General features: G+C 42.5%; 1 protein-coding gene across 1 annotated transcript; it reads left to right on the top strand.

Moving 5' to 3' along the window:
• Positions 1-530: 530 nt before the first annotated feature.
• PANX3 (pannexin 3) lies at positions 531-21,592 on the top strand. Its single transcript, XM_060787759.2, has 5 exons — positions 531-941; positions 9,895-10,037; positions 13,390-13,604; positions 19,151-19,803; positions 21,334-21,592. Exons 1-5 carry the CDS (start codon positions 761-763, stop codon positions 21,366-21,368), a joined length of 1,227 nt encoding a protein of 408 aa, XP_060643742.2. The 5' UTR covers positions 531-760; the 3' UTR covers positions 21,369-21,592.
• Positions 21,593-22,934: the final 1,342 nt, after the last annotated feature.

The raw sequence follows: 22,934 nt of genomic DNA, 5'->3' as shown, positions 1-22,934 counted from the left end.
AAATATTTGACTTAAATCAGATTGTGATGGAGTCTCCTCTGGAGGTTCTCAAACAAAGACTAAACAGACATCTGTCAGGGGTGATTCAATGTATGGCAGGGGTGATTCAATATACTTGTATATTGTTGCATGGCAGGGGTTATTCAATATACTTGTGGACTTCTGACGTTTGCCAAGCACTAAACATCAAATCTGGGAAAGGTTCTGTTCATTTTGCCCCGTATTGTGGTCATATACCACAGGGCTCAAAATATCTTCCGAATGCAGGTGTTCAGAGCTTCCCACCACCCAGACTTCTCTGAAAATCAAAGCGTGGCCCAAACTTGCCATCTATCCATCCCCCAAACCCATTCTTGGATGTTCTCAAACGTGAAACCAAACCCACAATCCTGCCAAGGCCTGCTGAAAATAACTTCTGTTTATGAAAGGGGAAGGAAAAACCACAAAGACCCAGCCTTATGGAAAACTGCGGGACGTGGTGTCCCCAGCAATCAAAGGATGTTGCTCTTCATTTTGCGCTATTTCTGGGACGGGCTAGTGTATAGGCAAGCCCTGTAATTTTGTTTAGCAGGCAGCCAAGGCTCTTATTGACAACTGCCCAGGACTTAATTTTCTACACATAACACATTTCCATTCAACAGGCACAAAAGGGAAAGCGGTAAAGGGCTTGAGATGCCATTCGAGAGCTGCCCAGAGCAGTAGCAACAGCAGCTGCCTTGACCTTTCCTGTGTTGTGCACGGCTCCCCATCCGAAATAATCATGTCGATCGCCCACACAGCTGGCCAGTATATGCTCTCAGATGCTCTGCTTCCAGATCCAAACGGCTCCAGGGCTAAAGGGCTTCGCCTGGAATTACCTTGCGACCGCATGGTGAAGTTTGTGACGGTGGGATTGCCTCTCGTGTTGATGTCCTTGGCGTTTGCTCGGGAGTTTTCTGCAGGTAGGTTTTAAATGTGTCCGAGGTGCTTCAAAACTGCTGTTTTTGTATTATTTGTTGTGGGCAATTTTTTATCCGTAAAATAGATCCAGATTAAGTTACCGTATACAAGCCGAGTTTTTCAGTCCTTTTTATAGGCTTATACTCAAGTCAAGGTTTTTTATTTTATTTTACTATGTTGTTATTATTATTTTTACTACAATTATTTTACTCTATTATTATTATTATTATTATTATTATTATTATTATTATTTGCAACACAACAAGGTGAGTCCACAGCAAACAAGATCACTCTGCTGGCTGTTGTATTGGATCACACGTCAGACACTTCCCAATTGTCTAGGACTGTGTGATGTATCGGCAAATAATGCGTGCAGATCCCAGTAAGGTGGCCTTTTGCAGCTGGCAGATGGTAATTTTATCAGTGCTAATTGTGTCTAAGTGCAGGCCAAGGTCTTTAGGCACTGCACCCAGTGTGCCATGGAGTCCCCAGTGGCGCAGTGGGTTAAACCCCTGTGCCGGCAGGACTGAAGACCGACAGGTCGCAGGTTCGAATCCGGGGAGAGGCGGATGAGTTCCCTCTATCAGCTCCAGCTCCTCATGCGGGGACATGAAAGAAGCCTCCCACAAGGATGATAAAAACATCAAAATCATCCAGGTGTCCCCTGGGCAACATCCTTGCAGACGGCCAATTCTCTCACACCAGGAGTCACTCCTGACACGACCAAAAAAAAACCCAGTGTGCCAATCACCACTGGGACCACCTTTACTGATTTGTGCCAGAGTCGTCGTCGTCGTCTTCTTCTTCTTCTTCTTCTTCTTCTTCTTCTTCTTCTTATTATTATTATTATTATTATTATTATTATTATTATCTTACTCTATTTATTATTATTACATTTATTATTTTATGCTATTATTGTTATTGTATTACTCTATTATTATGTTATTATTACATTTCCATTATTTTACTCTCTTAATTGTTAAGCACATTTACATCGAAGAAGTTTAGAATAATAGTTAAATCTGAGCTGGACAGTCTTATCTTAAATTACAATTTTATGTAATTATTCAAATACATTTAGCCTACTGATGCCTTGATTAATGTAATTTTATTGGTATCTATTTTTATTTTGAAATTTACCAGTAGCTGCTGCATTTCCCACATTCAGTTTATACTCGAGTCAATATGTTGTCCCAGTTTTTTTGTAGTAAAATTAGGTGCCTCGGCTTATACAGTGTTCCCTCACTTATCGCGGGGGTTACGTTCCAGGACCACCCACGATACGTGGAAAACCGCGATGTAGGGACGCTATCTCTCTCTCTCTCTATATATATATATGAAATGCCTTGCCTGACTTTCATGGTTTTCATTCTTGGATTTTATGTTTCTATATTTTTATTTATTTATTTATTTACGACATGTATACGCCGCTCTTCTCACCCCGAAGGGGACTCAGAGTGGCTTACAAGCTATATATACATACAATATATTATTAGCATAGTACAATATCAGTATCATATATTGTACTATACCATTATATTATAATAGTAATATTAAATGTAATATAAAATATATAATAATAATATTATATTATTATTAGTAGTATTATATTGTATTACATTATAATATTATAAATATTATATGTATATACAATATATTATATTATATTATTAGTATGTGATGTATCGGCAAATAATGCATGCAGATCCCAGTAGGGTGGCCTTTTGCAGCTGACAGATGGTAATTTTGTCAATATTCATGCCTTGGGTTCATGTTTCCTGGTTTCTTGCATTTCATTTGAGAAATTTTGGCTTTGTTTTTATGGACTCTGCTAAACTATTACCCTGGACTACTTTGTTCCTGCTTATCTTCCTACCTAATTGGATTTCAAACCTTCCGTTCCTGGGCAAGGTGATTGAACGGAGAGTGGCGGGGCAGCTACAGCAATTCTTAGATGAGACTGCAGGTTTGGACCCCTTCCAATCAGGCTTTCATTCAGGTCATGGGACAGAGACTGTCTTGGTAGCTATTACTGATTAAATTCGTCGTCAGTTAGACCGAGGCGGATCAGCGCTATTGGTACTCTTGGACCTCACAGCTGCATTCGACACTGTGGACCATGACTTGCTGATTCATCAATTGGCTCTGTCTGGTGTACGAGGTTTAGCCCTCAAATGGTTCAATTCATTCCTCCGGGACCGGAGACAGAGGGTGGAGTGGTCAGGCCAAAGCTCTGAGAGCTCCTGCCTTTGCTGTGGAGTTCCTGAGGGTGCTCTCCTCTCGCCCCTGTTATTTAACATCTACGTCCGACCACTTGCTGGCCTGGTGCGGAGCTTTGGCATAGAGTGCTACCAGTATGCAGATGATACCCAGCTACTCTTGCGTCTCGAACCTGGGACAACCGTGATTCCTGAGAACTTTAAGCTGTGTTTGGAAGCAGTGATGAGTTGGCTACGAGCAAGCAGACTAAAAGTCAATCCTGCAAAAACAGATACTCTGGCCCGGCCAGCAGCCAGAATTAACCCAGTCTCTGCCTGATTTCGATGGGGAAGCTCTGGTTCCGTCTGCCACTGTTAAAAGCCTTGGGCTTGTGTTGGATTCATCGCTGACGATGGAGGCCCAGATCACTGCCATAAGTAAGCAGGCCTTTTTTCATCTTCGCCAGGCAAGGAAATTGGCATCCTACCTTTCGGTAGAAGCATTGGCAACGGTAATCCACGCAACAGTCACCACAAGGTTGGACTATTGCAATGCCTTATATGCTGGCCTTCCGAAGTCAACAACCCAGAACATTCGGATGGTCCAAAATGCGGCAGCCAGGCTGCTAGCGGGATCATCTATAAGATCCCATATTACACTGATTCTGCAACAACTGCATTGGCTACCAATAGAACATCGGATCTCTTACAAGATACTGATCCTGACATTTAGAGCTCAAAATGGCCAAGGACCTTTATATCTTAGGGACCGCCTCATTCCTTTTCCCCATCAGTGGTCACCTCGATCCACCCAGGAAAATCTCCTATACATACCGGGTCCTAGGGAGACACATTTGGAAGCTACAAGGCGTAGAGCTTTTTCGATCTATGCTCCAATTCTGTGGAACTCATTGCCTCCATATATTAGAGCAATGTCGGAGTTGCCACCTTTTGTAAAGGCACTCAAGACTTGGCTGTTTGGTTGTGCATTTAAGTAATCGGATCAAATTTTGCCACAGTCACTGCTGAATGTTTTTATGTTGAATGTTTTTATATTGAATGTTTTATATTGTGTATAAGCTATTTTAAATTGTAAGTCGCTCGGAGCACTTTGGTGGAGAGCGACTAATTAAGAAATAAAGTGATGATTATGATGATTTACCTATTTCTTTAAACTGCTTTTTTACCATACTGTTTTTTAATTATCTTCAATAAAAGGATTGTTTTCCATCCAACAGTGTGGTGTTTAAAGTCCGAGAGTATTTCTTGTCCTGGAATGTAACAGGCTATGCAACAACCTACATGTAACTTTGCAGAAGCCTGGTAGTAATTTAGCTGAGGTTGCATAGTTGGTTGCTATTCTCAGCTTGGCTCAGGATTTCTTTTTTCTTTTTTGGATAGGGAATGCCTATGTGAGGTTGGACAGACCTAGGGGGAATAAATAAAAATATCTTCCCTCTAGCCTATCCTGACTCATACAGAACCATTTGTGGGGTTTGAACATACCATCAAGATAGATGATTAGTAGTCCATTTATTTAGACAGCATTCACAGTATATAAACAGTATTTTAAAAGCAAACTGTGGAATGTTTCCTTGCTGGTATGCAAAGTATTTATAAATGAGACTTGTGTGTCCAAACAGACACCCCACTCCTGGCTTTTGGATACTCATTTGAGGCAAAAGTACACAAGCCATTTAATCAATGAATGGTGCAGTTTCCAACTCTATTTTTAATGCCTTTTGGAAACTATTACAAACCATTTTTTCATCTTTAAAGAAATATCTTTTGCGATCCTAGATTAGTTGTGCTTTTACCCAGACGTTATGTAACTTGATAAGAGTTCTAGGGATTTTCCTTTTTTGAAAAACATGAAAAATTTCTGGGTTCTCCCGGGCAACTCTAGGGTAGGTTTCCACCAGACATTGACCATAAAGTTGAATTAGAGGAGCAAATGATTCATAGGGATTTTTTTTTTTGTCGTGTCAGGAGCAACTTGAGAAATTGCAAGTCGCTTCTGGTATGAGAGAATTGGCCGTCTGCAAGGACGTTGCCCAGGGGACGCCCGGATGATTTGATGTTTTTATCATCCTTGTGGGAGGCTTCTCTCATGTCCCCGCATGAGGAGCTGGAGCTGGTAGAGGGAGCTCATCTGCCTCTCCCCGGATTTGAACCTGCAACCTGTCCTGCCAGCACAGGGGTTTAACCCACTGCGCTACCGGGGGCTCCATAGAGATAATCCAATTAGTGAATAAATTTAGGTGGTGACCAGGGGAGCATTGCACAGTTAAAGTTTGTGCGCCAGCTTCGCCCATACCTTTGGAAGTCTGATTTGGACACAATAGTCCATGCTCTGGTTACATCCCGTATAGACTACTGCAACACACTCTACGTGGAGTTTCCTTTGAAGACTGTCCAGAAGCTTCAAATGGTCCAACGAATGGCAGCCAGATTGCTAACAGGAGCAGCGCTCAGGGAGCATACAACTCCTCTGTTACGCCAGCTTCACTGGTTACCAGTTTGCTACTGGGCACAATTCAAAGTGCTGGCTTTAGCCTATAAAGCCCGACTTACCTATCGGAATGCATCTCCCTTTATGAACCTTGAGATCATCTGAGGGGGCCCTGCTCTCGTTATTTATTTATTTATTATTTATTTCAGTTACTTTTATTCCGCCCTTCTCAACCCCCAAGGGGGGACACAGGGCGGCTTACAAAAAAGGCACAATTCGATGCCTACATAGAGTACATATACATAGAAAAACAATCAACATTTATCACAATTAAACAGTCCATATATAACACAATCATTAAAATCATTAAAACGAATTATAAGCTCAGCATGCGTCTTCAGCGTTCCATAATTCCATTCCATTTGTCAATTCCAGTCTATCGCCACGTCCTTTTTCATCTGCCAGGTTGTCCAAATGCCTGATCCCACATCCCCACATCCATGTTTTCAATTTTTTCCTGAAGGAAAGGAGGGGTGACGCTGATCTAATTTCCCCCGGGAACGAGTTCCACAGGTGGGGGGCCACCACCGAGAAGGCCCTGCTCCTCATCCCCGCCAATCTCACTTGTGATAGAGGCGGGGTCGAGAGCAGGGCCTCCCCAGAAGATCTTAGATTCTGAGGTGGGACGTAGCAGGAGATCTGTTCGGACAGATACACTGGGCCGGAACCATATAGGGTTTTGTAGGTCAACACCAGCACTTTGAATTGTGCAGCCTTCCTCACAGGTACGTTTGGCAGAGATGAGAGACAGGGCCTTCTCGGTGGTGGCCTCTCGGCTGTGGAACGCCCACCCTATAGATATTAGATCGGCCACCTCACTTTTAATATTCCAGAAAAAAGTCAGGATATGCTTTTTAAAACAAGCATTTGCAAATGCAGAGTAATTGACACAAGACAATGGAACGACTAGACAAGGAGACCGGACAACGTTTTTAATAAGGAGACACTATGGATTTATATTTTATTGATTCTGTTTAGTTTTTATTATATGTAATGTTTTCATTGTATTTATGATATTGTATTATGATACCCTGTAAATTTTACGCCTTGAATTTTACGCCTTGAGTCACCTGCGGGCTGAGAAAGGTGGTATACAAATAAAGTAAATAAAGAAATAAAATAATCACATCCTCAAAAGTGAAACCTGCTTATGTGGAAGACAGACTGTAATCTGCTGCTTTCGGTGTAGTGGAGGACATTACCTGATTGCCACTATTGGGAGTAGATTTCAACCAAAGCTTAGAAAAGTTCAGTGTTTCAACTACTTATCCCAATATTCCCTACGCAGCATTGCTTGGTTTCAGATACCATCCAGGAAGTTTCTATATGTAGAAGGAAGAAGCGGGTATTTTCTTGTCTTTTGTGTCAGGTGGGAAAACATCTTCTGGTTCCTTTACTGCAGCATTTCTCAACCTGGGGTCAGGACCCCGGGGGGGGGGGGGTTGTGAGGGATTTCAGAGGGGTCACCAAAGACCATGAGAAAGCACATATATTTCTGATTGTTTTAGAAACCCCTTTGGCAGAGAAGGCTGAAGATCTCTCCACCTGTGCTTTTCCTTTTTGGACAAATGGCGGAAGCTTCCTCCAAAAGCCCTCCTCCATTGTGACTGGCTGGCCTCTCCGCTAAGGGGAGGGCTGCTTCTGAGACTCTAAGCGAGGAGGGGAGAGCAGGTGTGTTCAGCACATGGCAGCGTGGTGCGCATGCACAGTCGAGGGAGAGCGTGTGAGGCTGGAGGGAGGCTCACAACAGCAAGTCCCTTCAAGGCATGGGGGTTCTGTGTGGGAAGTTTGGCCCAATTCTGTCGTTTGTGATGTTTACAATGCTCTTTGATTGTTTATTTATTTATGTATTCATTTATGACATTTATATATACCCTTCTCACCCCGAAGGGAACTCAGATCGGCTTACAAGATATAGATACATACAATATATATTATTAGCATAGTACAATAGCAGTATTAAATATCACTATATTGTACTTTTTCATTATATTGTAATATTATTAGTATTATTACATGTAATATAAATATATAATTATAATATCATATTATTATAATATTGCATTAAAAGGTAAAGGTTTATTTATCATGTCAGGGGCAACCAGACAATTTACATTTCTAACAGAACAAAACAAACAAACAGACAGAAAATAAAGTTTGCAAGCTTGGTAGTTGATTACATGTCCTTTGGTAAAGGTTGTCCCCTGACATTAAGTCCAGTCATGCCTGACTGGGGTATGGTGCTCGTCTCCATTTCTAAGCCGAAGAGCCGGTGTTGTCCATAGACACCTCCAAGATCATGTGGCCGGCATGACTGCATGGAGTGCTGTTACCTTCCCGCCGGAGCGGTACCTACTGATCTACACACATTTGCATGTTTTCGAACTGTCAGGTTGGCAGAAGCTAGGACTGACAGCGGAAGCTCACGCCGCCCCCCAGAATCAAACCTGCGACCTTTAGGTCAACAAGCTCAGCAGCTCAGCACTTTAACCCACTGCGCTACATTATAATATTATAAATATTATATGTATATACAATATAGTATAGTATAGTATAGTATTATTAGCATAGTACAGAAGACAAGGTGGAACTACCCCTGGCCCTCTCTCTCTTCATCTGAACTATAAATCCCATCGATTACAACTCCCAAATATTAAGGTCTGTTTTCCCCAAACTCCACCAGTGTTCACATTTGGGCATATTGAGTATTCGTGCCAAGGTTGGTCCAGATCTATCATTAAGTCCACAGTGTTTTCTGGATATAGGTGAACTGGAAATCCAAAATTCAAGGTCAATGCCCACCAAACCCTTCCAGTATTTTCTGTTGGTCATGGGAGTTCCGGGTGCCAAGTTTGGTTCAATTCCATTGTTGGTGGAGTTCAGAATGCTCTTTGATTGTAGATTAACTATAAATCCCAACAACTACAATCCCAACCCAACCAGTATTCAAATTTGGGCGTATCGGGTATTTGTGCCAAATTTGGTCCAGTGAATGAAAATACATCCTGCATATCAGATATTTACATTACAATTTATAACAGTAGCAAAATTATTGTTATGAAGTAGCAATGGAAATAATGTTATGGTTGGGGGTCACCACAACACGAGGAACTGTATTAAGGAGTCGTGGCGTTAGGAAGGTTTGAGAAACACTACTGTCTTTTGAAAAGAGCTAATACTGTATTTTCCAACTGAATTAACTAATTCATTCAATGGGTTTGATTTAGCTGGGACTAACAACTGGATTTACATTTCTGCTGAAGCTCTGCACATGAATGGTTACCGTGTCTGGTGGCAAATGAGAGAGTGAGGGAACCTGATAATATACAAGTACTTTGAAGTTAGTTCTTGAGAGCAGGGTGCAACGCCTATCAAAATGGCTCTGCTCGTTGTGCAAAACTATCAATTAGTCCAGTGTTTCTCAACCTTTCTGATGCTGCGACCCCTTAATACAGTTCCTCATGTTGTAGTGACCCCCAACCATAACATTATTTCTGGTGCTACTTCATTAATGTAATTTCACTAATGTTATGAATCATAATGTAAATATCTGATATGCTGATATATTTTCATTCACTGGATGAAATCTTGCAGAAATACCCAATATGCCCAAGTTTCAATACTGGTGGGATTTAGGAGATTGATTTTATCATTTGGGAGTTGTAGTTGCTGGGATTTATAGTTAACCTACAATCAAAGAGCATTCTGAACTCCACCAACAATGGAATTGAACCAAATTTGGCACACAGAACTCCCATGACTAACAGAAAACACTGGAAGGATTTGGTGGGCATTGACCTTGAGTTTGGGAGTTGTAGTTCACCTACATCCAGAGAGCACTGTGGACTCAAACAATGATGGATTGGCACGAATACTCAATGTGCCCAAATGTGAACACTGGTAGAGTTTGGGGAAAATAGACTTTGATATTTGGGAGTTGTAGTTGCTGGGATTTATAGTTCACCTACAATCAAAGAGCATTCTGAACCCCACCAATGATAGAACTGGGCCAAACTTCCCACACAGAACCTACATGACCAACAAAAAAAATACTGTGTTGTCTGATGGTCTATGGCGACCCATCTGACACCCCTCGCGACCCCGCTGGGGGTCCCGACCCACAGGTTGAGAAACACTGAATTAGTCCATGCTGCAGAGCTGTGGCACTGAAGTACTACAGTCAATGGAACAGGCCGTACATGTTGGTACTTGAGGCCAGTGTTTCTTCCTTGTTCTCCTTCCCAGGCACTCAGATCAGCTGCTTCTCTCCTAGCAACTTTACAGGAAAGCAGGCTGCCTATGTGGATACCATGTGCTGGGATTCCTTACTTCACTATGATGCGGACCTAGTGGAAGATTTGAGACCCAAGCCCCTCTGGGTTCTGAAGGTACAGTATGTTTCAAAAGAAGGATGTGCACTTGGAGGATCATCATACTTGGATATGTGCACTTTAAACATAAGTCTGATGCCTTTTTGGCAAGTGCCCCAACATTTACTAAAACAGACATGGGTTGGAAAGATTAGAAAATAAGGATTATAAACATTTGTACAAATGAGGAGACATGGGGTGGTCTTACACAAAGCCCATGAGTCATAGAATCATAGAGTTGGAAGAGACCTCATGGGCCATCCAGTCCAACCCCCTGCCAAGAAGCAGGAAAATCACATTCAAAGCACCCCTGACAGATGACCATCCAGCATCTGTTTAAAAGCCTCCAAAGAAGTTGCCTCCACCACTGCTGAATGGCTCTCGCAGTCAGGAAGTTCTTCCTCATGTTCAGATGGAATCTCCTTTCTTGTAGTTTGAAGCCATTGTTCCACGTCCTAGTCTCCAGGGCAGCAGAAAACAAGCTTGCTCCCTCCTCCCTATGACTTCCCCTCACATAATTATATATGGCTCTCATAATGTCTCCTCTCAGCCTTCTCAGTCGTAAGGCCGAACAGGGCATAGGGTTACAGCCTGTGTTGGATGGGGTTACACTCCCCCTGAAGACGCAGGTTCGCAGTCTGGGTGTGATCCTGGACTCATGGCTGAGCCTGGAACCCCAGGTCTCGGCAGTGACCAGGGGAGCATTCGCACAATTAAAGCTTGTGCGCCAGCTGTGCCCGTACATTGGGAAGTCTGACTTGGCCACGGTAGTCCACGCTCTCGTTACATCCCGTATAGACTACTGCAACGCTCTCTACATGGGGTTGCCTCTGAAGACTGTTTGGAAGCTTCAACTGGTCCAAGATTGCTAACAGGAGCAGCTCTCAGGGAGCATACAACCCCCCCTGTTGCGCCAGCTCCACTGGCTGCCAGTTTGCTACTGGGTACAATTCAAAGTGCTGGTTTTAACCTTTAAAGCCCTAAACGGTTCTGGCCCAACTTACCTGTCCGAACGTATCTCCCTTTACGAACCATCTCCTTGAGATCATCCGGAGAGTCTCTGCTCTCGGTCCCGCCTTCGTCACAGGTACACTTGGCAGGGGCGAGAGACAGGGCCTTCTCACCAGTGCCCCCCCCCTCCCCGGCTATGGAACGCCCCCCTTAGAGAGATTAGATCTGCTCCTTCCCTCTTTAACGTTTCGGAAGCAAGTCAAAACATAGCTGTTTGAGCAAGCGTTCGCAAACACAGAGTAGCGGATATGGATAAATGATATAGGAAATTGACGATTGACGATGGAATCGGACAATGCTTGAAAATAAGGAGACGCCAATGATGTTGTTTTTTATTGCTGTTGTGGTTTATGTAATTGTAATGTTTTTAAATTGTATTGTGATACTGTGTATACTGTTTTGTTGGAAACCGCCTTGAGTCGCCGATAGGCTGAGAAAGGCGGTATACAAATACAGCAAATAAATAAATAAGTAATAAATTCTCTTCTTCAGGCTAAATATGCTCAACTCTTTAACCCACTCCTCATAGGGCTTGTTGTCTAGACACTTGATCATTTTAGTCACTCTCCTCTGGACACATTCCAGCTTGTCAACATCTCCTTTCAATTGCAGTGCCCAGAATTGGACACAGTATTCCAGATGTGGTCTCACTAAGGCAGAATAGAGGGGTAGCATGACTTCCCTGGATCTAGGCACTAGACTCCTATAGCAAAGGAATACTCCCAAGCAAAGCAATGGCCAATGTGGTCCCAATCTTCAAGAAGGGAAAAAAGGACGACCCAAACAACTACCGTCCGGTCAGCCTCACGTCGATACCGGGCAAGATTCTGGAAAAGATTGTTAAGGAAGCGGTCTGTAAACACTTAGAAACAAATGCAGTCATCGCTAATAGTCAACATGGATTTATCAAAAACAAGTCGTGCCAGACTAATCTGATCTCTTTCTTCGATAGAGCTACAAGCTGGGTAGATGCGGGGAATGCCGTGGATGTAGCGTACCTGGATTTCAGTAAGGCCTTCGACAAGGTCCCCCATGACCTTCTGGCAAGGAAACTAGTCCAATGTGGGCTAGGCAAAACTACGGTGAGGTGGATCTGTAATTGGTTAAGTGGACGAACACAGAGAGTGCTCACTAATGCTTCCTCTTCATCTTGGAAAGAAGTGACAAGTGGAGTGCCGCAGGGTTCCGTCCTGGGCCCGGTCCTGTTCAACATCTTTATTAATGACTTAGATGAAGGGCTAGAAGGCATGATCATCAAGTTTGCAGACGACACCAAATTGGGAGGGATAGCCAATAGTCCAGAGGACAGGTGCAGAATTCAAAACGATCTTGACAGATTAGAGAGATGGGCCAAAACTAACAAAATGAAGTTCAACAGTGACAAATGCAAGATACTCCACTTTGGCAGAAAAAATGAAATGCAAAGATACAGAATGGGGGACAATGCCTGGCTCGAGAGCAGTACGTGTGAAAAAGATCTTGGAGTCCTCGTGGACAACAAGTTAAACATGAGCCAACAATGTGATGTGGCGGCAAAAAAAGCCAATGGGATTTTGGCCTGCATCAATAGGAGCATAGTGTCTAGATCTAAGGAAGTAATGCTACCCCTCTATTCTGCTTTGGTTAGACCACATCTGGAATATTGTGTCCAATTCTGGGCACCACAATTCAAGAGAGATATTGACAAGCTGGAATGTGTCCGGAGGAGGGCGACTAAAATGATCAAGGGTCTGGAGAACAAGCCCTATGAGGAGCGGCTTAGGGAACTGGGCATGTTTAGCCTGAAGAAGAGAGGAGATATGATAGCCATGTATAAATATGTGAGAGGAAGCCACAGGGAGGAGGGAGCAAGCTTGTTTTCTGCTTCCTTGGAGACTAGGACGCGGAACAATGGCTTCAAACTACAAGAGAGGAGATTCCATCTGAACATGAGGAAGAACTTCCTGACTGTGAGAGCCGTTCAGCAGTGGAACTCTCTGCCCCGGAGTGTGGTGGAGGCTCCTTCTTTGGAGGCTTTTAAGCAGAGGCTGGATGGCCATTTGTCAGGGGTGATTTGAATGCAATATTCCTGCTTCTTGGCAGGGGGTTGGACTGGATGGCCCATGAGGTCTCTTCCAACTCTTTGATTCTATGATTCTTTGATTCTATGAAAGCAATGCATTGCCTTGTATATTCACTGACCACAACAAGTGGGTATTCATCCAACGACATTTCTTTATAAGGTTCGGTCTCTCTGTTGATTCTCCCCTCCTACTTTAAGGGCCACAAGCCAAACATGTTAGGACTAAGTTTTGTCTTCTTATTCCGTGATCATAATTGCCTCCACTGTCTGTATTTTGTGTTTTTTCTCTCTCAACAGATATTCCCATATTCTTTACTAGTGATTGCAGTTGCCATGTATATACCTTATCTGATCTGGAGATATGCTGCTGCCCCATCCCTGAACTGTGATTTGTTCTTCATCATTGATGAGCTGGATAAATCGTATAACCGTTCCATCCGGCTGGTGCAGCACATGGTGAAACTCCAGGACTCTGGGACTGACCCAGAAGAACTCTGGGAGGAGTATGACAAGTAAGCTCAAACTGGATGTGGGGCTGCATAATTCTGTGGAAGAGCAAATACTGAAGGTTTTGTTTAATAATAATAATAATAATAATAATAATAATAATAATAATTCCAGCATATAGATCTCATTTGCTGTGACATACTGTGCTTTTGTGTCAGTAAAATAATAATAATAATAATAATAATAATAATAATAATAATAATGTATTTATTTATTGTGTCATCAGCAACCATACCATTGTATTACATTTCTAAAAGAACAAAACAAACAAAGAGATAAAAAAACACAAATTTTGCAAACTTGGTAGTTGATTAAATGTCCTTTGACCAGTATCTGGCCACTTGGAGTGCTTCTGATGTTGCCGCAAGAAGGTCCTCCATTGTGCAAGTAGCAGGGCTCAGGTTGCATTGCAGCAGGTGGTCAGTGGTTTGCTCTTCTCCGCATTTGCATGTTGTGGGCTCAACTTTGTAGCCCCAATTCTTGAGGTTGGCTCTGCATCTTGTGGTGCCAGAGCGCAGTCTGTTCAGCGCCTTCCAAGTCGCCCAGTCTTCTGTGTGCCCAGGGGGGAGTCTCTCATCTGGTATCACCCACGGATTGAGGTGCTGGGTTTGAGCCTGCCACTTTTGGACTCTCGCTTGCTGAGGTGTTCCAACGAATCATGAAAACTACTTCATGATTTCAGTCGTTGACGTGCTGGCTGATACCCAAACAAGGGATGAGCTGGAGATGTCACTGCCTTGGTCCTTTCACTATTGGCTGGTACTTCCCGGCGGATGTCAGGTGGTGCAATATCGGCTAAGCAGTGTAATTTCTCCAGTGGTGTAGGGCACAGACATCTTGTGATAATTCGGCATGTCTCATTAAGAGCCACATCCACTGTTTTAGCGTGGTGAGATGTGTTCCACACTGGGAATGTGTACTCAGCAGCAGAGTAGCATAGCGCAAGGGCAGATGTCTTCATTGTGTCTGGTTGTGATCCCCAGGTTGTGCCAGTCAGCTTTCATATGATATTGTTTCTAGCACCCACTTTTTGCTTGATGTTCAGGCAGTGCTTCTTGTAGGTCAGAGCACGTTCCAGAGTGACTCCCAGGTATTTGGGTGCGCTGCAATGCTCCTGTGGTATTCCTTCTATAATAATAATAATAATAATAATAATAATAATAATAATAATAACAATCTGTCAACTGCAAAAGGCGACCTTACTTGGATCTGTGCGCATCATTCGAAAATACATCACACAGTCCTAGACGCTTGGAAAGTGTCCAACTTGTGATTTTTTTGATATAAAATCCATCATATACATCTCGTTTGCTGTGACAAACTGTGCTTTTGTATCAGAATAATAATAATAATAATAATAATAATAATGATTTAACGATCTAGTAAAGCTAGTAAATGTGGTCCCAGTGGTGATCGGCACACTGGGTGCAGTGCCTAAAGACCTTGGCCTGCACTTAAACACAATTGGTGCTGACAAAATTACCATCTGCCAGCTGCAAAAGGCCACCTTACTGGGATCTGCACTCATTAATCGCTGATACACCAAACAGTCCTAGACACTTGGGAAGTGTGCGATGTGTGATCCAATTCAACAGCCCGCAGAGTGTCTGCTGTGGACTCAACTTGTTTTGTTTCTAATAATAATAATAATAATAATAATAATAATAATAATAATAATAATAAAACAGCCAGCAGAGTGATCATGTATACTGTGGACTCACCTTGTTGTGTTTCAAAGAATAATAATAATAATAATAATAATAATAATAATAATAACAAAACTTTATTTATATTCCGCTCTATCTCCCCATAGGGACTTAGGGCGGTTTACAAGAAATTGGCAAACATTCGATGCCATAAGGTGCTGGACGAAGAACAAAATACGCAAAACCACCCAAGCCCCACAAACCAAATCGACACCCACATTAAAATAATAGAGACATTACGAAAATTGGAGGGTAACAACAAAATTACAAATTCACACCCAACTTAAGGAAAACAAACAAAGAACAAAACAAGACAAAAAAAAAAGTATGAAATTACGAGTTTAAAAGCCAGCAGAGCCAAAGTGACAGACCATTTCCATTCCAGGATGACCGTAGATGATATTCTCCACCTCATATTCTCTATACATTTGGGCACATAAGAAGATTTTTAGTTTATTCTTAAAGGAGGGTAGGGAGGGGCCATTTTGATATATTTAGGGAGGGAGTTCCAGAAGCGGGGAGCGACCACATAGAAAGCCCCCCCCCTCTCGTTCCCACCAGCCGTGCTTGAGACATGTGGGACTGAGAGTGGGGCCTCATCCACTGATCGGCTAAATACAAAGTGGAGGAGGTCCTGCTCTCAATCTCACCCTCATCTCAGGTGTAGCTGGTGGGGACGAGAGACGGGGCCTTCTCCGTGATCACTCCCCACCTCTGGAATGCCTTCCCCAAAGAAGTAAAAATGGCTCCCTCTTTCCTCTCCTTTAAAAGACTTCTAAAAAATATCTTTGCAACCTAGCATATGGAGAGGAGAAGGAGTAGAACATCTCAATATGTAAACCCGTCGGATACTGGAAATCCACCTTGGCGCTGTTGATGTCTGTACATAATTTTTTTACATAACATCTTCATCATCTTTTTATACTTTATACTTTTAAGGCACTTTAATTATTGATATCATGTGATGATGTAACTGTGGGTGATGCGGCTTATTTGTTTTAATTATTTATTTGTGTGTTAATTATTATATGTTCACAGTGATGTTTATTTTATATACTGCTTTATTATGTATTTGGTTGGTTTGCTTGTTACGGCATTGAATGTTTGCCACTTTTTTGTCTGGAAACTGCCCAGGGGAGATAGAGCAGGTTACAAATAAATTATTATTATTATTGTTATTATTATTATTATTTTATTGACACAAAAACACAGTATGTCATAGCAAACGGGATCTATATGCTGGATTTCGTATCACAAAATCACAAGTCGAACACTTCCCTGTGTGATTATGATGATGATGATGATGATGATGATGATGATTATTATTATTATTATTACTGAAAGACACATTACAACGCGTGCACATAACGACATTGTTCCCCTGACATTAAGTCCAGTTGTATTCGGCTCTGGGGGTTGGAGCTCATCTCAATTTCTAAGCCGAAGAGCCAGTGTTGTCCATAGACATCTCCATGGCTGGCGTGACTGCATGGAGCACCGTTTTATTTGTTATTTATTTATTTAGGGCTTTTATATCCCGTCCTTTCTCAACCTTCGCAGAGGGACTCAGGACGGCTAACAAAGTGGCACCCCATGGTGTCCACATCAAAACATGAATATGCAATTAACAGCAATATAATAATAACAACAATATAAAACAGTATAAAAACAATCATTTAATTAGTCACCGGTCACCAGTTTAAATCATCATCCAAGGGGCAGTCCATCAGTTCTATATAAGTCAACACGTCAATAAGTCAGCCTATTCTCCAAAGGCCTGATCCCATAGCCTGGATTTTACTTGTTTTCAGAAGGTCAAGAGCAGTGGTTCTCAATGTGGGAGTCGGGACCCCTGGGAGGGTCGCAAGGGGGTGCCAAAGACCAACAGAAAACACAATATTTTCTGTTGGTCATGAGGATTCTGTGTGGGAAGTTTGGCTCAATTCTATCACTGGTGGAGTTCAGAATGCTGTTTGATTGTAGGTGAACAATAAATCCCAGCAACTACAGCTCTCAAATGTCAAAGTCTGTTTTCCCCCAAACTCCAACAGTGTTCACATTTGGACATACTGAGTATTCATGCCAAGTTTGGTCCAGATCCATCATTGTTTGAGTCCACAGTGCTCTCTGGATGTAGGTGAACTACAACTCCCCAACTCAAGGTCAATGCCACCAAACCCTTCCAGTATTTTCTGTTGGTCATGGGAATTCTATGTGTCAAGTTTGGTTCAATTCCATCATTGGTAGAGTTTAGACTGCTCTTTGCTTGTAGGTGAACTATAAATCCCAGCAACTACAACTCCAAAATGACAAAATCAATCCCCCCTCCTATGCCACCAGTATTCAAATGTGGGCGTATCGGGTATTTGTGCCAAATTTGGTCCAGTGAATAAAGATAAATCCTGCATATCAGATATTTACATTGCGATTCATAACAGTAGCAAAATTTCAGTTATAAGTTAGCAGCGAAAATAATGTTATGGTTGGGGGTCACCACAACAGGAGAACCTGTACTAAGGCGTCTTGACATTGGAAAGGTTGAGAATTACTGGTCAAGAGGGATGCAGCAGATCCCACCGGAGAGCTACTTATTGATCTACTCACACTCATATGTGCATGTTTTCAAATTGCTAGGGGTTGACAGCAGGAGCTCATGCTGCTTCCCGGATTTGAATCTGTGACCTTTCGGTTAGCAAGTTTAGCAGCTCAGCGGTTTAACCCACTGTGCCACCGGGGGCTCCGGCATAACCACATGTGTATTTATGCATATCCACATAAATACATATATACACAAATATATACACACACATATACACATATATACACACAAAACATTTATTTATTTACTTTACTTGTATACCGCAGTTTCTCAGCCTAACCGGGGACTCAACGCGGTTTACAACAAGGGTAAAATCAGTCACAATATACAATTTAAAACACAAAAGCACAATATACAGTATTACACAACAATAACAACACAATGCTTCTCATCACTAGAGTCATGATCCCAATTCGTCGTCCATATTTCCATTCCTGTAATCGTCACATTCATTGCACTGATTAACCAAATGCCTGTTCGAACATCCAAGTTTTTAATCTTCTTCGGAACACCATTAGCGAGGGGGCTGATCTTACCTCCATGGGAAGGGTGTTCCACAGCCGAGGGGCCACCACAGAAAAGGCCCTGTCTCTCGTCCCCACCAGCCGCACCTGTGAAGCAGGCGGGATAGAGAGCAGGGCCTCCCCAGAAGATCTCAGGGTCCTAGCGGGCTGATAGGCAGAGATACGTTCAGATAGGTAACTTGGGCCAGAACCGTTTAGGGCTTTAAAGACCAACACCAGCACTTTGAATTGAGCCTGGTAGCAGATCGGCAGCCAGTGGAGCTGGCGCAGCAGAGGAGTGGTATGCTCCCTGCGCTCCGCTCCTGTTAGTATCATGGCTGCCGAACGTTGGACTAGTTGGAGCTTCCAAGCTATCTTCAAAGGCAACCCCACGTAGAGAGCGTTGCAGTAGTCTAAACGGGATGTAACCAGAGCGTGGACTACCGTGGCCAAGTCAGACTTCCCAAGGTACGGGAATATATATATACACAGACTGGGCCACAGCAACACGTGGCAGGGGATGATTAGTTAAATATAAAGAAGGCTTAGAGTTAGAATTCAATAACATCTAGAGAGCCATGTAATTTCCATCCTAACCATCCCAGGACACTGGGCTCTCCTCCAGTGAAGATGAGTTTAGCACTGGCGGTGAATAGTTGGATATGTCTAGTATTGGAAGCGGTCTTGTAGAAAGGTCAGAGTTCTATAATAACAGTTCTTATTTGTGTGTCTTTGTTATAAAGAGCTCGCCGGGAACGGTACTTCGAATTCCCTCTACTGGAGAGGTACTTGACTTGCAAGCAGCGCTCTCACTACCTCGTGGGCATCTACGTTTTGAGGAACCTTGTTCTCCTCTCCCTCATGGTCGCCACTTGTATCTACCTCGGTTACTGCCACGTGAGTGTCTTCTTCCAAGATGAATTTGGTTGTGCAATCAAGGCAGGACTCCTACGGAACGAACCGCATCTCCCAGATTCAGTTCCCTGCAAGCTCCTATTTTTCTCAGTCTTCCAAATGACCAGCATCTGCCTTGGGACCATGTATGTCCTCCTGGGCCCTGTTGTCATCTACCATTTGCTCCACCTCTTCCACTGGGATAAGCGACTTTTGTCCATCTATGAAATGCTCCCAGCTTTTGACCTCCTCAGTAGGAAGATGCTGACTTGCCCTATGAATGACCTGAATATCATCTTGTTGTTCCTGAGAGCCAACATCTCGGAAATCAAGTCCTTCAGCCGGCTGAGTGTCCTGTGCACACTGAGGGACGTTACAGCAGACAAGGAAAACATTGACACCGTGGTGGATTTCATGACCCTCCTGGCTGGATTGGAGATGTCCAAGCCAAAGCCTTTTGGCACAGAGGGAAATTCATTGCATCCCAACAGTGAGATTATCGGTAGGTGGTGTTAACAGAAAACGTTATTTGATAGTTACATTTGACCACAACTTTTGTCCAATAAGCTTTTAATTTTGGGAGGTTCAGGTTCTCCCCAATCCCATTTCAACACTCGAACCACAATGACTCAGAAATCAAAGTTTTCTATTTTTTTCTGGATTGTGGTTGCTGCTTGTATCATATTCCAGACACTTATGCTATAAAATGTGTTAGTTTAAGATGATATGAAGAGTTACTTGATGTAGGAACAAATCTGGTCTTTTATTTCCACTTTATTTATTTACTATTTATTTATTATTTTTTAATTTACAATATTTATATACCGCCCGTCTCAGCCCGCAGGCGACTCAGGGTGGTTTACAGTCAACATCAAAGTATAAGAATATAATAAAAACAATTAACATAATAATGTTCTGTCGCCACTGGGTCCGAACAAAATGTCTTTATTCTACAGGACGCACACTTTAAACCCAGTGGGAAGCCGGGGTGCCCGAAGAGAGATTGTTAGAGACTTCCAGAAGTAATGGGCTTTAGAGTCTTTAAAAGTACGGGACTACGGGACAAACTGATTTGCGACCTATAGGCTGGCTTCCTTGTGTGACTGCCTGAAAAATGGCCCTTTCCCTCCAAAAAACCCGGAGAGGGGTGGGACCAGGGATTCTAACTATTATTGACAGGTGGCTTGCCCTATGAATGTAGCCAAGCATGGGATTGCACACAACATTTAAACACAGCAAATAAATCTGGAGCTCCTGGAACAGCCGTTCCAGAACAAATAATATAAACATAAAAATGTACCCCTTCTCTGTAAAAAAGGAACATCACGGAGGAAAATGTTTTAAAAACAAGAGGTGACACGTAGAGGTCATACAAAGTTCAAGCTTACATAGGAAGTTGGGTTGTGGTTAAGCGCAAAGTCTGCGGGTGCAAGAAGGTACTTTCCATCAAAAGGTCAAGGGAGGGGGGCTGGAAAGAGAGTACTTTCCATGACCAAAAAACCCTTGAATTACTTGAGTATAAAGGTCAGCAAAAACAGGGGAGGGCACGGCAGTCTTTGGAAGCACTTACAAAAGTGCTGTCTGTTTGCCTCATGCTGATCAGCTTGAATAAATTGTGCCTTACCTGAACCTATTGGACTGTGGATTTCTTCGAAACCCATGATCCCTTACAGAACCACCACATCAGCCTGGGACTGGCTTTGGTTCTCTCCCATATAGAAGAGAGGTAGGGTGGGAGGTAGGCCGTGTACAGTTGGGGAAGGTAGTATAAATAAGACGTCTGTTTTGAGAGGGAAATTGAAACTGCAGTTAACAGATTGTGGGCACAGTGCTTGGCCACTAGGGGGTGAATGGGAGTTGGGGCTGATATATACAGGAGGTATACTGAGCAGGGAAACTTTAGAACTGTCTTTTTAGGATTTTGAAAAGAAGGAAGAAACCACTTTTCTCCAGTGTTTTATTGTTGTGAGTTTGATTTTTTAACTCAAAGATTTTCCAAAGTCTGACAAGTATTTTCCTTTCCTGTTTTTAGAAATGAAACCAGCTGTGGAATCAAAAGAAGACTGATCATGGACAATTTGATGGAATGGCAAACAGCAGAGGAAACATAGTTAGTGAATGGTGTTAAAACCTTGGAAAGTCACCAATAAAACCGTCATTTGTTGTTGTTTCCAGTCGTTGAAGTGCATTGAGTCCTCATGGTCTTTCTAGATTGTATCATGTGGCACAATGTGCACACGTTATCCTAAAATTAGTATGTCCCAAGTTCATTAGATTTACAGTGCATAATGAATGTGATTAAGTTGTGATGCCTTTAAGTTTTGATCAGATGGTTATACAATATAATGTACAATAATATGTACAATAGCTTATACAATATATTATAATTAGCATAGCACAATATTAGTATTATATATTAATATATTGTACTATACCAGTATACTGCAATATTAATAATATTACCTGTAATATAAAAATATAATTATTGTATTATTATATTGTACTATTAGTAGTATTATATTGTATTACAACATTATGATCAATATTATATGTACATATAATATATTATAATTAGCATAGCGGTATTCCCTGTAGTCACCTATGGATGTGAGAGCTGGACCTTAGGGAAGGCTGAGTGAAGGAAGATCGATGCTTTTGAGCTGTGGTGCTGGAGGAAAGTGCTGAGAGTGCCTTGGACTGCGAGAAGATCCAACCAGTCCATCCTCCAGGAAATAAAGCCCGACTGCTCATTGGAGGGAAAGATACTAGAGACAAAGTTGAAGTACTTTGGCTACATCATGAGGAGACAGCAAAGCCTAGAGAAGACAATTATGCTGGGGAAAGTGGAAGGCAAAAGGAAGAGGGGCCGACCAAGGGCAAGGTGGATGGATGGCATCCTTGAAGTGACTGGACTGACCTTGAAGGAGCTGGGGGTGGTGACGGCCGACAGGGAGCTCTGGCGTGGGCTGGTCCATGAGGTCACAAAGAGTCGGAGATGACTGAACGAATGAACAACAACAATTAGCATAGCACAATATTATTATTTATATTGTACTATGCCACTATACTGCAATATTATTAGTAATATTACAGGTGATAAAAATATAATTATTTATTATTATATTGTATTATTATTAGTATTATATTGTATTACAATATTATTATCAGTATTATATGTATATACAATATATTATAATCGGCATAGCACAATATTGGTATTATATATTAATATATTGTATTATACCAAGATCAAAGCCTTCCAAGTGAAGCAGCTTCGCACCTTCCTGCGCCTTTCCAGAACAACGCTGGCGGCAGCAGTAAGGGCTGAGCTAGGAATACTCCCAGTAAAAGCTCAAATCTTAACGAGACAGTTTAATTACTGGTCAAAAGTAAACTCTATGGATCCCAGTAGACTTCCTCGCCTATGTCTAGAGGATCAAGTCCAGCATGACCAGAAGTCATTGTGGATGGCCACTCTGAATAATGAGCTGGCTGGATTCGGTCTGCCTTTGCAATTTCTGGGTGTTTTGGGTCCAGGGGCAGGGCAAGTGCTCAAGCGGCGCATTAGGGATGTCTATGCACAGCTGGACCTAGAGAGCATAGGTAGGTCTTTAGCCACAAGGTTTTTAGCTT

This window comes from Anolis sagrei, chromosome 7 (assembly GCF_037176765.1).
Source record: "Anolis sagrei isolate rAnoSag1 chromosome 7, rAnoSag1.mat, whole genome shotgun sequence".
Lineage (NCBI taxonomy): Eukaryota > Metazoa > Chordata > Lepidosauria > Squamata > Dactyloidae > Anolis > Anolis sagrei.
The sequence above is the reverse complement of the archived record's forward strand: the minus strand, read 5'-3'. Positions and strand labels throughout refer to the sequence as shown.

Excerpts from the sequence above, each read along its gene's own strand:
- PANX3 (XM_060787759.2), top strand. The coding sequence starts at position 761 with ATGTCGATCGCCCACACAGCTGGCCAGTATATGCTCTCAGATGCTCTG. Across the intron at positions 13,605-19,150 it reads CTCTGGGAGGAGTATGACAA|AGCTCGCCGGGAACGGTACT; the intron begins GTAAGCTCAAAC and ends TTTGTTATAAAG. Across the intron at positions 19,804-21,333 it reads TCCCAACAGTGAGATTATCG|AAATGAAACCAGCTGTGGAA; the intron begins GTAGGTGGTGTT and ends TCCTGTTTTTAG.